This window comes from Belonocnema kinseyi, chromosome 9, assembly GCF_010883055.1.
Source record: "Belonocnema kinseyi isolate 2016_QV_RU_SX_M_011 chromosome 9, B_treatae_v1, whole genome shotgun sequence".
Lineage (NCBI taxonomy): Eukaryota > Metazoa > Arthropoda > Insecta > Hymenoptera > Cynipidae > Belonocnema > Belonocnema kinseyi.
In genome coordinates this window covers 43,063,714-43,081,379 of record NC_046665.1, presented here as the reverse complement: position 1 = coordinate 43,081,379, position 17,666 = coordinate 43,063,714, and the positions used below count along the sequence as shown (strand labels likewise).

Here is a 17,666-nt window from a genome sequence, read left to right as displayed (position 1 = left end):
AAAAAGAGTGTCAGTAGAGTGAATGACGCCTGAAACAAAGACCTTGGCTACTAATGGACCCAAGTGGGGAACCTTACATAACGACTTCGTGAGGTTCTTCGCGTGGGGTGATTGCTAGAGAGATTGATCAGCAACCTGAGTCGGAGCAGTGTTGCGGAACGAACGTGTTATTTACTTAAATAGCACGAGAATTCGGGATCCATCTGAAAAATCTCTATCCCTTCCACACACTGCTCCTTTCCCCTGCCGAGTGAGCCACGCCTACCCCGAAAGGGAAATGGGTTAATGGTGTAATGAAAAAATAAAAGACTTTTAAAATCTTCACTTTCAAGTTACAATGATTTTAAACGTAGAAATTACTAAATAATAAATTATATTCTTTCAAATTGATACAGTTTAAAGATTTCTGAAGTTTTATTGCTTAAAATTATAGTGTATTTTGAATTTAAAGGTTTTTAAAATTTTTGTAGCTTAAATTTGTATAGCTTATAATTTGCAGGTCAGATCATATGAAAATCTTTGTAGCAATAATTTGACTTATAATTGTTTCTAAAAATACCTAGGTATGTTATATATTATATTATTATATTTTATGTGCAATATATACTTTTTGAAAGACTTTTATTCATAGTTATAAAAGTTATTTAAAAAAATTTCAAATTTCTAATGAATTTCATATTTTTTAGGCTAGGCTTGCTTGGAATATTTTTCATATTCATTTTCGATTGTAAAAGATCCAAGAAGAATTTTTTTAGACTTCTTGTAATATTGCACACTTTATGCTACAAATAGACATAGTGTAAAGTTTCGAAAAGTTTATCATAGCTGCAAAACAAAACAAAAACCGATTTGATCCATAAATTACCCCGTTTGACGCTAGTTGTTTATTAATCAAATGCAATATTTAAAAAACTATAATGTGGCAGCTTAAAAATTCGAGAGCTTTCAACTTCCAGTCAGTTTTCAATTTTACATTTTAACATCAAAACCTGTTCAGAATAATTTGAAGTTCACCTTCAAACTTGATATCTTAAAATGATCATTTTTTCTGACTTTCTCAAACTGTACAGTTTAGAACATTGAAATTTGAAAGTTTTTGAATTAAAACTAATTTGAGTTGTAACACTTTTGAATTCCAAATTCGATTATATTTGTGCTTTTAAGGTGCTTAAATAGTCATGAGTTTCAATATTTATATTTCCCTTTTTTGAAAGCCATGTAGAATTTGATACAATGAACTGCTGATATAAAAACCCCAGGATTATGATATTCCTAGAACTGATGGCCTCTGCAGTTTTGGGATGAGAGGAGCCGCAAGGCCGAAACAGAGGATGCCCAGTCAAGCGTGACAAACAGTTCGAGGGCCGCACTCTCGGCGCGCGAATTACATCTGATTGCGTCATGCCTCAAAATCCAAAAGAAATTATTCATGCAGTCCTGCCTTTTAACGTTTAGATTCCTTCAATTTAGGATTGAATTTAGGATTGACCGAAACCGTTCTTGTATCGGGAGTTGATGGTATAATTAAGGGATTAATGTATTCCTTTCAATCATATCATGAGATAATCGATTTCGAGTCCTGAATTTCGATTTAATTTTCTATATTAAAAATAACTAACGATGAGTATAGTATAGGATAAGTATAAAGCCGGTCTGCCCACCCGGTAGTCACTTTCATTCACGTGCGGTACAAGGCTAACTTATCTCAACTTTTTATTAAGCGCACCTCAGCTTCGGGCGTAGCTTTTATGCACTCCCATGCGATCCTGCATTCAATTCCAAGACATCTTTGCGATTAAACGAAATAAAAACTTGCTACGAAACGAGAATAATATTCTAGTAATAGGCGTCTGAAACCTTGACCGTGTATTTGATTAAGATGAAAAAGAACAATAAGAAATAATACATGATTCGTGTTTGAATCCAATTGATCTGTAATAATAATACTTTTATATTGGTAAATAATTTAGAAGTCTATTCAATTTATTCATCTCTAGAGAAGTTCATTGCGGATTAATTCTGGACAATATCAGGATGGGTAAAAATGATTCGGGCTCCACAAATATGGTAGATGTGAATGTGTGTAGAGATTAAACTTGGAAAAAGATTATCAAATGTATTTGAAGACCTGTATCAGACTTTTTAAAATCTTTTATCGGAGAAGATTATTTAAAGCTTGCGTTTATTCTGCATCCAAATTATCATAAAGGATTTATAATCATTTGAAAAACATTATGGTTTGAATTATAAATTCGTCGTGGTAAGAATTGTTTTTCCCTTTTTAAGTTTCTAGGGTTTTCTAGTTATTAAACGTTTTAAATATAGGGTGTTTTTTTATTTTGAGATATGTCAATATTTAAAGAAATACGCATTCCACGAAAAAAGTGTCTGTGATAAAAACTTTTTATTTTCAATTGCCATCGTCGAGACCTTTGCAGAATCATTTTTATCTTTCTTGATATATGTCGATGTCTAAAGTTAAAAAAAAACCGGTATAAATGTGGTTTGGGGTAAAAATGTCCTTTGAAAGCACTGGAAAAAAACCTATCTAAATTCGCTTTCTTATCATTTTTTCAACTTTTTAAAACCATTTTTGAGGAATCTTGAAAGATTTTTAAGGTTAAAAGTGTTTGCGCTTAAAATAATAAAAATTTGAAAATGTTTACAGAATTCGAAGCACTCCCAATTATAAAAAATGACCTTAGCAACAAAAAGCTAGTGAAAGGCTGGCCAAGTGTAAATGGTGCGGTTTTCTTTAAAGATATTCAAACAATTATTTGTTACATTTATGTAAGACCTTATTTAGTTCTGAAATTGTCACTTTTGATTTAGATTCCTATTTTGAAATAAGAAATGAATCACGCTAGTAATAATAAAATTTGATCAATGGTGTAAATGCTTTGTCAATGAATGACAGATGTTTCGTTAAAGGTTGAGTATCGAAAAAGACCCTCACTTTGAGCTGACAATTTCCACACCAAAATCCAGCCTAAGTCGTTTTCAAAATGAAAATTTAGGATTAGGGGAGTTCTGTGTTCCATGGTAAATAAATAGAATTTCCTTTAAAATGTTATTCATAATAATTTAAAATATTGACTGATAAAATACATTATAGAGTACAGTAGAGGTTTTTTTCCACCAAGAATTTCTAATATGACTTAATAATATATTTTGGATTGAATTATTTTTAGGTTTAGGAGATTTAAAAAATCACATTTTTTGAATATGAGAAAAATAAATAAAAATTCATTAAAAATTCTGATTAAGTGAGTAAAGACTATATAGATACTATATCAATTTTAACATAGTTTCTATAATGAGTTTAGAGTGCGTTATCAGCATTATCAGATAATATATCATGTGCTTAGTGCTTACATAGACTTTTTTCATTGTTTGGGTTGAGTGCATGTGATACTGAGATGGTAAAAATTTATCGCGCCCTCATGTAAAAATGCAGCCATGCAGAAACCTATTTGGACTGACCCGATAGATTCGCCTGTCGATTTAGAGCATCACTGTCGCGTTGTTCAAAATAGACTACTACTTCGAGTTCGAACACTCTGCAACAGCCGTCCTGATTACAAAATGTCTAATTATGTTTTTTTATAGTTTAAAAGAATTAAAAAGTAATTAATAATTAAAAAATGACGACTTAGAAGATAGAAGAGGGTTCGGAAATATGTAGATCAGATAGAAATGATGAATTGGATAATGATTGAAGAATGACTTTTGCTTTTTAAATGTTTATTTAACTAGCTAATGAGAGGCTATACTAATTTAATTGTGATTCGCATGGCTTTTGGTTTCAAATTTGAAGCTTCCATTACTTGCACGTTTCAAAAATTCACATGTTTTCAACGTAGATGACTTAATTTGCGTGGAGTATTTAAAAATTGGAGTTAAGAACGAATTGGCAATTGGATGCTGTTGAAGGGTAACATGAAGTAAGCCATAAATGCCAATGTGCTAATTTTTTCAAACGTTATTTTATTGACTTAAAAGTTTCCTAAAATTGAACCGCACATTATGATGAAAGAATATGTTTTGAATCCGCATCGGAAGTTCATAATTGGAAACGTGTGGACTTTCATAACAGCCTAACAACTGTGAAAGTTTTGGTTCAGAAAGTTCTTGAGGTCGTAAATCGTAATAGATTTTAAAGTTTATTAAAAGAAAATGAAGCTTATTAAATTTTGAAGAGATTTGTTGAGGTTGATAGAAAAATGTGTTACTATATTATTTAAGTTAAAAACATCAAGAACCCATAATTTTTCATATTTAGTCCCTCATTTCCCTTCTTTCATTTTAGATTAATTTTTTGAAATTTATAGTTATTATACATAAATGAACGGATAAAAATACAAAATTCACATCTGCTGCATTTTTGATGCTTTCGATGACTGAGAAGTGGACGAGCACAACCGTCATTGCTATAATCAATTCTTATAAATAGATTACATTATTTCACATTTTTGAACATGTTTGTCGTTGTTTATTTTTATAGTTTTCATACGATGGAGTGTAAAAAAGAAACAATGAAATAAATGTATTACCATGACACTTAGGTTCTACCACTCTGCAATTTCTCATGATGTTTTAGTTTTATTTTTTCAATTGTGTATGTTGTAGCTTTCGGTTTCTTCCGGGTTTAAAGTTTCAAAATTATTGTAATTCAGAATTAAAAAATATATTATTTGGGAAGAGAATTATATTTGAAATTAAAAGGCTTGGGAATTTTGTCATGTTATTTATTTAATGTTTAAATTGAAGAAATTTTTTTCAAAACCATCAACTTTTGTTGGCTTTCATTTCCGAAGATTGGTTTTCCATGTGGATAGTTTGAAATAGGAAGTGTTTGTAATGTGACTTGCCGCGTTTTTGCCAATTCGTTGTAGGCTTGAGATTTCTCGAAATATGGGTTGCTGTAACGTGACTTGCTGCAAATGTGAGTTGCCACAATTTAATTCGACGGGTATTGGCACGATCCGGACCCTTTTTTAAAAGCTTATCAGTTTTTTATGTTTAGAATATCATAATTTGAATATTATCTGGTATTATTTGAAATGAAAGACTTCAATATTTTTCGGCTTTCATATTTTAAGACTTTTTAATATAGGTATTTTGAAATTCGCTGATTAAATTTTGTTTGATTTACATTTGAAAACTTTCAAATGAGTATAATGTATTCTTAACTATCCAGAATTTTAAATTTAAATGTGGCCGAGTTTATCTTTTGCAAAGAATAAATTATATATAATTAGTCCACTTTGAAGTCGAGGACATTCGTTGCCTCTTTTACAAAAAATTAAGCATTAGATGGTTTTATACTAACTAAAACTCAAATAAAGATTGAACGTAATATTATTATTACAAATTTTGAAGTAATACTGTAAAATTTATTATTTATTTTTAAGTTTAGAAGCAAAAGTATTTCTGTGCATTCTTTTTTTTACAATTTCAGTTTCCGATAGCACACAACTGACGTGAATTTTACCAGACATCTCGGAGACTTTTATTACTTCAGGGACGTCTGGAAGAAGTTTACATAGGAGGTTTTCTTATGTGTGGGAAGTTCTGTTTAATCAGTATTTTTTTAAGAAGTATTTACGACCCCAGATAAAAAATTGCCCTAAAAAATACATGTGTGCCTCAATATATTCAAGAAGTTTTGCTGAATAATTAAAACTAAAAATTTTCTTACAAGTTTTCTTATCGTTAGTGGGCAATCTTATATTTTTGCCCATATCCATGAAGAATCAAAATAATACACAAAAATGAATTATTTTCCATAATTAATTCTTCGATTTATCTTTTTGTCTGATTTATCTATTTTTTCGATCGGGAGTTTAGTTGCAAGCATTTCAAATAGAAACAGGGAATTTATTCATAAAATAATTAAATTACAGTTATATTTATTATTTTAAAGTACTTTCTACCCGTAGTATTCATTACTAAGATTTTCTTACGCTTGATTAAAATTAATGCATTTTTATCAATATTTTAGTGCAAACTTCAAACCTAATAATATACGAATAATGTATCGAGAAAATATCAAGGGGTGATTAATAAATATGATTCAATAGAATGGATTCACCTGTGATATTTTCGCTGGCATAAGTCTGTGAAGAATTGACCGAAGTATGCGAAATTCCCAAAGAATTATATCAATGATATTTCTCTTGTAAAGAAAACAATTGAACTAGGTTTCGCCTTTCGACTTTTAATTAGTATCTTTTGCACCATGAATTTGAGTTAAAAAAGCAATAAATTTAGAAAAAAAAGGTTTAAAAATAAGGGTTTTGCAAAATGTATGTAAAATATACAGTAATCTAATTCTGAATAATGACCTGTGTATAAGTTTTAACTTCAGGATTGTTTTAAACTGCAGGTTTATTTTAAATCCAGAACTTTACGTTTAAAAATAATGTTTTGATTGTTTTAAAAATAAATGCGATAGGGCTAAATGCAGTAGCGAAAAAGAGTTTAGATAAAAAGATCAAAAGGAATTTTAATGGGCTCTTTTTCCAAGAAGTAATTAAAAGGTATCTTAGGAAATTATACTCCAAATAATGATGGCAAAGGATAGTCATGATACAGTAGCAATCTCTTGGTTGGTACTCAGAATCAGTAATTTGAGCAATCGTTGAATCTTCGAGTTAAGCAAATTGTCGATTAATGATAAATTGATCAGCGATCATTTATGATCAAAATGTATTTTAAAAATTATTTAAAGGCTTTAATTAATTAAAATTATAGCCAAATTTTACTGATTTTCTATCAACTAATATACCTAATTTTTTTTACTTACTCAGTTTGTCAATTTGATTAAAAAATTCGTGACTTTTCACTAAGATTGAGTTAATTTTGACCAATTTGTATAGGTAGAATTCAGCTACTAATTCTCACTACATTTTAACTGATTCAAAGCATTCGAGTATGGTTAAAATATTGAAATGCTAATCCACTGCCCCAGTTTTATGAACTGATCATTCATTGCTCTGTTTCTAATGAAACACTTTGGGACAGTAGTCAGTTGTACGTTAATTATTAGCAGGAATGGATTACATGTTTTAGTTCCTTGGAAAATTCGACAAAAATAATGCAACCCATTTTATCACCAACCTTGATAAAATATAATGTACAGCGAAACTTGATAATTATCATAAATTCTGAAAATGCTAGTCGAAACAAGCTATAGAAACCATAAATAACACATGAATAAAACTTGTTTTGGTTAGTAAAATTTGGGTTGATTTTATCAAAATAATCCCGTCCATTCAACCAAAACCATTGGTTAAATTTAAAGAATTCTCTCAATATATACGTGTTATCAAATCTTTTTATAAACCCCAATGCAAAATTGATGGCGTTGCACGAATTTAATTACTTTGGCCCACGATGTTTATCTTTGATTTTATAGTGTTTGCACTTTTTGATATTGCCATGGACCGAGAATTTGTAGATAACCAACAAATTGAAATCTATCACTCAGAATATCATTCGCGATTTTTTAAATTGAAAAAAATTACTACATGAGAATTTCAATTATTCTGTAAATTCTTGTTCACTTTACTGACACTTGCGAAATACATGGAAGGCAACGAGTTGCATTTTCAATGTTGCAAATGTATAGAACTCCGTCCTCTTGTCAGACGATGTCATCTTTACAACTGTCGATTCTTGAAGCGTTATCTTTTAAATTATTTAAATTGAGTTTTTTTTAATAAGTATATATTCCCTTTTTTTCTCATTTCACGAAGTAACTATTTCCAACTGATTCCCGGTAAAAAATTGCAGTTAAATTTGAAATACTCAAAAATAAATGTATTTAATTTTTTAGTCTCATCAGTTATTTCATTATTTATTCAAACTGACAGAGAGAATGTATCCGTATCTTAGATTTTTGTTTTTACGATGCTTCCTCATTCAGAAATATCTGAGTAAAAACAGTTTGATTCGTAGTTACAAGATTACATATGTTAATTGGGAAATGATTTAAACAGTTCTATCCCTGGTCTATTTTCCTAATTAAGTATAATTTCGATTAAAACTTCTATTTGATTAGCTTAATTTAAAGCACGTGGCATACTGGTATACCTGTGAGACACGAGAGTAGGATGCAAGCTTTCTTCATGTTTCCTCTCACGCTGATAAACTGTTTCACACTAATACTGTTCGGAATGAAACATCGAAATGCACATGAAAAGTGTTCCGCATTATTATTTTTAATTAACACTGAATTTCAGCGACGATTCACATGAATGGAACGTTTAAAACAAATTATGAAAGTAAAGAATATTACGAAGTTTTCTTTAAAGTAAAAAAAAACTTGATCGTATTTCCAGTTCGCGATAAATTTGATCGATATATTTCGTCAATGTGGACCCGGGCTCCTCCGAGAATGAATGTACACCGTTGGAAGTCCGCGAGAGACTGATCCAACTCCACTCCATGCCATGAGCTTTCGATCCTGACCGGTACTTCCCCTATTCTCATTCTCCACCTTAGACCATTCATTCAGCATGAATTTCGCATTGGGTTTCAGGAGGAAAAAACATTTAGATACATTTATCATATTTTTTTCGTGTGGAAATATTAAACTTTTATTAAAAACAATAGTGCCATTTGTTATTAAAAGACTGACTTTTTAAACTGCTTTTTTACATATTTGGCCGGTAGATTATCAACTAAAGTGGGCGATTGTACTCCACAAGAGTTCACGGAGAAAAGCGGAATTCGAAAAATAGGGACTGCTGAGTGAGTCCTGTATTTCGAGTAAATCTGATCCTGGATTAATTTTGCCCAGAAGTGGAGTGCCTACAGTGGGGCACAAAATATCACTGCTCCTACTTTTTTAGTTGAAGAGTCTCCGAATATTCATCGTGGTTCCCGATTCCCTATAATCACCAATTCTCAGTCCGAAATTTCGGAAAACAATTTTAGATGTTCAGGATTCACTTTGAAACTTCCAGTGCTCAAAGCTTATTCTGATAAACCCATTTTTCTTCTTTGTGTTATCAATTACATATGTTTAGCGGCAGAGGGATTCTTTGTGATCGTGTGTGATTCACAAAAAAGTTCACGGAAAAGGATCAGTCGGAAAAGGATGTAGTCTGGGAGGAATTGGGAATTTACTTTTCAGAATCCACTACAGCATTACGATTATTGACCGATTTTGATGTGTGTTTTTTTTTTTAATATTCAGGATTAAATCCTGCAGAACGACTTTTAAACCGATTTTTTAATTTCACTCTGTGCAATTTATTATTTAAACAAATAAAGCGTCAAAATTCGATATTTTACAAGTATTATTTGGTTTCTTCGCATTCAAGACTTCAGAGAAGTCGCTATATAACAGAATTATTGTAGATACACTTCAGGAACATAAAAATTCAGTTTAAAGTTTATGCCTATTGATTTCAAATTAATTCTACATTATAATAAATTGCTGCAGAAAAATATAAATGTTAAATATTTATATTGTTACTAACAGTATTATAAACAACTAAAAAATTTAGCGTTTTCCATCGGGAAAAAATTATTTTTTCTGCTAAATAATGTTTCAGCTATTTCAGTGATTATATTTTATCAAGAAAGTATAGCACGAACTTGCAATTATTATTTTTATTAACAGTGTTTGTAATAAAGAGTCATGCATAGAAATCTTGCGTTTGACTATCTGAGATTTAATTCAGAACAAGGCATATTAATTCTCTTGGCCTAATAATTTAGGCTAATTGAAAACTTAAAGATATACCTCAACTGATTCAAAATAATTCATTGAAAGAAGTAAATTTTTTCGTAGTATAATAATGTAGCAAAATGATTTTTCTCAAATATTGTGTTCTTAATAGTTAAAATTTTCTATTATTTAATAATAATGGTATTTGAGAATTACGACTATCAAGATGCACTAAAATAATCATTACTAAAAAACCGCTTATTCAGTCGTAAAATTGCTGTCGATGACTGTTTATTTAAAATATTGTTGATAACAATAACAATTTCGAGTTGATGTCACACTTTTTTGATGAGATGTAACCACTGAGATCGCTACAACTTGATTTAATGGAGAAAATATAATAATGCTAATTGTTAACTAATGCTTATTTTCCATTTTATATGCTACTTCTACGAGATATTTAGTCATTTTTAATCAGCAAATAATCGATAGATTATATCCGTAAAATCTTTCATTTGGACTTTCTATTTGTTTAATAATAAATTCTACAAAATGAAATTGAAAAATCGGGCCTAGAGTAATACTGTAGGATTTAATTATGAGCATTTACAAGAAATCTCATCAAAATCTGTAAAGAATTGAAGGCTGTAGTGAATGATGAATAGTAAATTCCCGATTACTCCTACTATGCGGTTAAGCCGGAATTTAATTAACTTATTGAAATTGCAAACATCGGAGCAGCAAATTGATGTACCAACACGTTTTTTTTTTAAATATGGGTTAACTTTTTGTGCTGTTCAAAAATCTGTTGGTGGCTACTCAAAAAAATGATTATTTTGCCATTTATTTCTAGTTTATTGGATTTGCTGTAATATATATCTTATTCTGTTAAATAATTACAGTTGAAAAATTACTTTAGGGAAGAAATGTAAAAAATTCTTTAAATGTAGTTTAATGACCTTGGGTAGGCTGCAGTGGCTTTCCCCACTCCGCCTTTACGCACTGCGTCGATCCTTCTCCAAGAATTAATTGCGATTGTCTTCAGTAAAATTAGAATGCATTGCCTCGTAAATTTTATGGAAATTAGTTGAACTCCCATTCTACACCTGGTGTAAAGTGGAAACGTTTAAAATTACAGAAGCAATCATTGTTTGTTCAAACAAATTATGTAAGACACATAGACTCGATACAATAAACAAAAAATGATTTTTTCATAGAGTCTCTGGACTATGATAGCAATTTAGATCGTTCAATTTGCAGGATTCCACAACCTGTTACTCATTAATTTGTTTTAACCATTTTTCCTGAGCCCATTTTCTTTACAAAACCTTTAAAAGTTAAAAAAGTTATAAGTTCACATAAAATACAGTAATTGCGTTTGAGGAATAAATATTAAGTAATTACAGGTCGTCACCTTCTACACAGAGGGTTCGTGAATGTGAAAATGCATTTAAAAAAATGATAAATAAATTGGAAAGTCCAGTAAAAGAACAAGAGTAAATGTCTGTAGCTAGAAGGAAAATAAATTTATTCACAAAGTACTAGACATCTCTTAAACAGGAGGGCCAGTCTCTCAGCGCGCTAGTTACGTTAGGTTGCGTCATATCTCTAAATCCAACAGAAATCGTTATAACTGCCCGAATCTTTAATTTCGGAGTGTCTGGCTTTGTGTCCAAGCCCATAACTAAAATCGTGCAAAGATTCAAGTTCGAGCGTACTCAAGCGTAATACGAGTAGTTAGGCACTGTCTAGCTCACTCAAGAAAAAGTTCTAGTTAAAATTACTAGACACGTCCCGTTAAGATATTTCTAGTTATTTTAATTAAAATTATCGTTAATATGACGGTCGGTGTTGGTTTCCAGCAGCCCCCTCCCTCGACCGTGTATGTGTATGGGGTAGTAGTTTTCTTACGATCAGGAGGGGAAATATCGGTCAAACTAATCCAACAGATGGCACCACAAAAAGTAGGTCTGTCTTTTTCATTGAATTGCATTAAGAAAAAGCAAAAATAATTAAAAACTTGATGCTGTTTGCAAATAAACAAAAAAATATATATGAAAAATATGAGTAATTATTACTAATTATTTAAAAAAATAAAAAGTCGTAAAAATATGTAGTTTAATGTGAATAAAATTTAATTTTGAGATACATTTTGAAAGCAGTTCGAACTTCATATTTCTATGATTTATTTTGCTGATATTATTGATTTTATTATTCGTTCTAGTTAAAAAAAATTATTTATTGTTGAAATTATTAATGTAGCTAATGAAAAAATTAATCATATTTAAGACCCTAATGACAAAAATATTTAAAACATATACATGATCAGAAGAATTAATAAAAAATATATTACTTATATCCAATATAAATATAATAATAATTAAAATATGTAAGACTACAACTTAAGTTGCAATGTAAAGAATCATTGTACCTTTAAAATCTTAACAGTTTCAAGTTTTGAAGGAAATATTTTTAAAAAGTAGTGGTAATTGCAATTAAAGTGTTTGAGGGAACCATTTGATAAAAAGTCAATGACTCAATAATAAATGAGAAAATGGATTTAATATTATTCAATATAATGTATATATTTATTTAAATTGAATCAAACATCATATATACATTTATACAGTTCAATAATTTATTTGTTGCTTAATCTTGAAAGCTTTTTTCTCGCTACATTCAGCCCCTAATAATCTTATTGACAAATTTAAATTTAAAGGAGATTTTGAATTAAATAGTTCATTATATTATTGCAAATCTCATTTCTAAAATAAACAGACTATAAGCTATTAAAATCTATAAACAAACGTACTGTACTCATAACGCAGAGTTGGAGGAAATGCACATTTTTCCATTCAAAAATGTCCAGAGCCTTCAATTTTCTTGTGATTTTGAAATTTTCTGTTTTAATATAAAGATCATTAAATTCTATAGATCTTGACTCTCCGAACTTTTGTCTCATCTATTTTGTTATTAATAATTTTTCCAGTCAAAGTATGAACAAAGTCTTATTATCGGTGAATTTTTTTTTTGCTAAACATACTTCCCATTAATGTGGGAATGACATTTAATAATAAAAATAATTTAAAAGTTTATAATAATCACTGTGATAAACAATTTTTGTGGCAAAATATTAGAATTTGAGATTTTTCAAATTATAATTTCCTTCAATGGCCAGAACGACTTTAGGTATTTCTTAAAATAATAAATATTTAATAATATTTGATAAAATATAATAATTTAAATTTTTGTAAACAAATTAGATAAACAAATTTTAAATGTTGGCCCTTTCGCATAGAATTTTTTTTCACTGAAAATGTTTTAAGCTATTGGGCGAATGACTGCTAGTCACAAAAATATTAGAAAAGTTAACAATAACCACTGTTATTAACAATTCTTATGACAAAACATTGAAACTTAAGGTTTTATCAAATTTAAATTTTCTTTGATGGCCAAGTCGGTGGGTTATTGTCAAAAGATTTTGTATTGAGTGAATCTTAGCATGCAGTATTATGAATCATTTCCAATCTATTACGATTAAAAACCCGACTTTTTCCAAGTGAAACTGCCAACATTGGGAAATTTTTTATGTAAATTGTTTATAAACGTGTAAGTTGTTATATTCCACTAAATATGATCAAAGATACATTTTTTTAGGAATATCTGTGGCCATTTTAGCTATTAAAGAAAATAAAAGTTTTGATAAAATCTTACATTTGAATATTTTGTCACGAGAATTATTCATAAGAATGGTTATTGTTAACTTCTCACATATTTTTGTGACTAGCAGTTATTCGTCCAACAGCTTAAAACATTTCCAGTGAAAAAAAAAATTTCTATGCGAATGGAGAAAACTTTTGAATTTGTTCATCTAATGTGTTTACAACAATTTAAATTGTAATATTTTGTCAAATATCATTAAATATTTATTGTTTTAAGGAATGTTTAGTCCCTAAACATTAGTTTAAGAGAATATAAAGCTTTCCTGATCAGTTATTAAAGCGTAACAAATTGTTATGTACAAAATTTCAGTTTTTCCATACTTTCAGTAGAAAAATTATAGAAGACAAAAGTTCGAGGCGTCCAGCTGAACGAAAAAAATGAATTTAAATATATACATTATATTAAATAATGTTAAATCCATTTCCTCATTTATTAGTCTTTTCATTGACTTTTGACCAAATTATTACCTCAAACATTTTAATTACAATTACTATTACTTTAAAAAAATATTTTCTTCAAATCTTAAAGGGCATGTGATACTTGCAGTTTCCCCGGCTTTTTTTCCACAAAAATGAAAATTTTTTTTAAACTGAATTCGTAGATGCTATAAAATATCATAACGGACGTCCCCGGACTCTTTTTTGAGGGATAATAACAAAAAAATTGATTGTCCTAAATAAAAATGATATGCATATGCATTATTTTGAGGTTACGTCGTTTTTCATCTCTGCCTTTCCGATAATCTGGAAATTATTTATGAAATAAACTTTTTTGATTGCCTGCAAACAAGGTTAGTTCCGGGAGGTTAGTTACTATGTTTATTTCTAAGTCCAAAGTTTTCATCCAAAAATATTATTTAGTTTGGAAGTAACGCTCGGGTGAATTGTAACACACATAACCTCGAAATATACACGTACGCTGTTAGCAATATCAAAAATTTTTTGATAAAAAACACAAAAAAATTGTGCGGGGACGGCCGTTATCATGTTCGCTATCATTTCTCAAATTTTTGAGACAAAATATTTATCATTCTAGAAAAAAAGCCGGGGGAACCTAAAACTGGTAAAATCGACAATTTTCTAAGTATCACATGCGCTTAAAATTTTTAAGATTTTAAAGGTACAAAGATTCTTTACTGTGCAACTTAAGATGTAGTCTTATATATTTTAATTATTATTATATTTATGTTTGAGATACGTCATATATTTTATATTAATTCTTCTGATCATGTATATGTTTTAGGTATTTTTGTCATTGAGGTCTTTAATATTATTAATTCTTTCATTAGCTACATTAATAATTTTAACAAAAAATATATTTTTTTTACTTTAACAAATAATAAAATCAATAATATGAGCAAAGTAAATCACAAAAATATAAAGTTCGAACTGCTTTCAAAATGTATCTCAAAATTAAATTTTATTCATATTAAACTACATATTTTCATGACTTTCTTTTTTTTAATAATTAGTAATAGTTACTCTTATTTTTTCATATATGTTTTTTTGATTATTTGCAAAAAGCATCAAATTTTTAATTATTTTTGCTTTTTTTCAATGCAATTCAATGAAAAAGACAGACCTACTTTTTGTAGCGCTATCTGTTGGATTAGTTTAACCGAAAATTCCCCTCCGGATCGTAAGTAAACAGAAAAGTGGGGGGATACATGGGGCTGGTTTCCAGGAATCTGTATTTTGTCTCGTGTCGTTTTGCTGGATATGCTCAGGGACTTTTTGTCGCAAATGTTCCGTTCTTCAACAGTCGCAATTTGTTTAATGGATTTCCAGTCATAAAGTTATAAAGCTGCGCGTTATCTGTCTGCATACCAGTGGTACATGGATACTTACCAAATGTACGATTATTTTTCGAATTTCTTTGAAATATATTCTTGAAAATATTAACATTGTAGGCAATAAATAAAAAAGTGTATGTTTGAGAATCATGATATTGACCACGTGATCGGAGTGCACATAATATAAAATCTCGAAGAAAAAAGCTTCCCATAGACTGATCGTGTTCAGTGCATTGATAGAAAAAGCGTAACGCTAGGTCCCTAACTACTAAGTTACAGCGATCGTGCCGAATTCGAGTTGAGCTCATTTATATATTTTTTAAACATTTATTTGATCTTCAAACATTGTAATTATTTAAATACTTTTAATTTAAAAATCAAGAGTGACCTTTTTTCATCGAGTCAATTTGTTTTCGAAGTCAAATATGAATGTATATCCAATGACTCTTTTCTATGTTGCTTTGTAAATTTACAAAAACTATTAATAATTTAAACAATTTTAATTAAAAAGTTAAGAGTTCGCCCTTTTTTCTACAAGTAAATTTGTTTACGGTATCAAATAAGAATGTCTATTCTATGACCCTTTTCTATCATGCTTTGCAAATTTACAAGAACTATTAATTATTTAAACAAATTTAATTAAAATGTTAAGAATTTGCTCTTTTTTTACAAGTAAATTTGTTCAAGTATTCAAATAAGAATGTCTATTCGATGACCCTTTTCTATACTGCTTTGAAAATTTACAAGAACAAGGTAATTGGAGGTATCAAAATTAAAAATGATTAGGTAGAAATTATTTTTTAAAAGGGGACCAACCGGATTAAAAATGCTTCGACTTGAGTTCGACTTGAATTGCCCTCAATCAAGACATGCTGAAGTCGAAAAGTTCGACTTGAGTATGACTCCAGCACGAGCGGTTTATAACTTGGAGTGTATGCCTGTCCTAACAAAAAGGGTCATTCTGACTGTCATAATAGCTAATTTTTGGTAATGATTAAACAATCTTGTGTGTGTGTGTGTATTATATATATTTAATCAACTCATTTACTGATTTTCTTTTGTATTATACTTGTTTGACGATGATACCGAAAATGTTTTTTTAAATGTATTTCTAACGGCTTAGCAGATCCTTCTGGAAAGTTACAATTTTTATTATAACTTTTTTATTATTATTATAATTTTTATTTTTTATTCATCAATTTTAATCTCATGTATGAGCCATAAAAGGTTCGAACACCTCAGCCAAGACCACGCTTGACTTGAGACAATTAAACTTCGTCTTAGCAAAGACAAGGCTCGACTTGAGACAAATAAACGCTGTTTTACCTGTCGTAGCCATAAAAGTAAGACGACGGCCTACTATATGTCTCGATTCAGTTTTGAGAATCAGCCAGATATCGATGTCTTGAAGACGAATTCAAAACATAACCAAGTCGAACTCAAGTCGAAGCATTTTGAAATAACCCATTGAAATAACTCCATCGCAGTTAGGAGTGGATGCTGCGCTGAGCGCTGCAAGCTAGCTTTTGCCGAAAGTGTTTTCAAATATTCACCAATCCCGTCACCTCGACCTTTTCCATGTGCAGTTGCCTGGAAATGGAATTTGTTTTTTGGAAAACCAAAAAACAAATAAAATTTTCGGACAAAAATAAGAAACAGGAAAGAAAAATGAGAAGGCAGCCAACCACATCCCCTTCCTTCTCTTTTTCTTTTTTTTCTTTTTTATTTTTATTATGATCAAATTACAATAAAATAACATTCAAAATGAAAAAAAAAAATAAAAAAATAAAATTGCATTACCAACGTTTCGGTAGTCATACAGTAAGTACCCTTATCAAGGCAAGACAAAGGCGGAGGGTCAATAAGGCCGGTACTAGGGCCATCTACAGATTGGCCTCAAACATGTTTTATTTTATTCATCTAACTAGGTCTCATAACCCCTTAAAAGGATTTTTCCTGAGAGTGATCTGATTTCAAGATATAGTGATTTTTAAGTTCGTATTTTACATGGGTTTTCGCACTTTCATTCAAATCATGCTAAGTTTCACATTGTTAGTATTGCTCACGCAAGATCATACTTGGCCAAAAACTGCGCACGTATATGCGTTGCAACATATGTTGAAGCCATCATTTTTCTCGAGTGCCTTCAAAATAGGGCTTATTTTTATACTTTATGAAAAACCGAGCGTATTATTTTAAGGTATTAATTTATTGTTGTTAATTTATTATTTTTAAGTTATTTTTCTTAAGAAACATTTACTGCCGGTCTTAGCCACTTTGACGCCCTTGGGCAAAGAGGAGTGAGATTAAAATCAACCAAAGTCAGTGGAATAGAAAACAAAACGCTATCGTTCATGTGCGACTGCTGCTTCGCTACGTTCAACTGTTTTCCCCCTCCACATGGTATTCGCGTTTGTTGCCGATGCTTTTAGCTATATTCTCCTTCATTCTTCTTCCACGTTTCGACCT

The 17,666-nt window shown here is 29.9% G+C and overlaps 2 protein-coding genes across 2 annotated transcripts in view; one reads left to right on the top strand and one right to left on the bottom strand.

Moving 5' to 3' along the window:
• Positions 1–8,417, bottom strand: part of LOC117179508 — a 20,401-nt gene extending 11,984 nt beyond the window's left edge. Inside the window, exon 1 of the mRNA XM_033371378.1 lies at positions 8,098–8,417. Coding sequence (XP_033227269.1) covers positions 8,098–8,134 — 37 coding nt within the window. The 5' untranslated portion in view covers positions 8,135–8,417. The remainder of the gene's footprint in view (positions 1–8,097) is intronic.
• LOC117179507 (HIV Tat-specific factor 1 homolog) overlaps positions 1–17,666 on the top strand; it is a 282,439-nt gene that overhangs the window by 35,669 nt on the left and 229,104 nt on the right. The gene's annotated exons all lie outside the window — the stretch shown is intronic.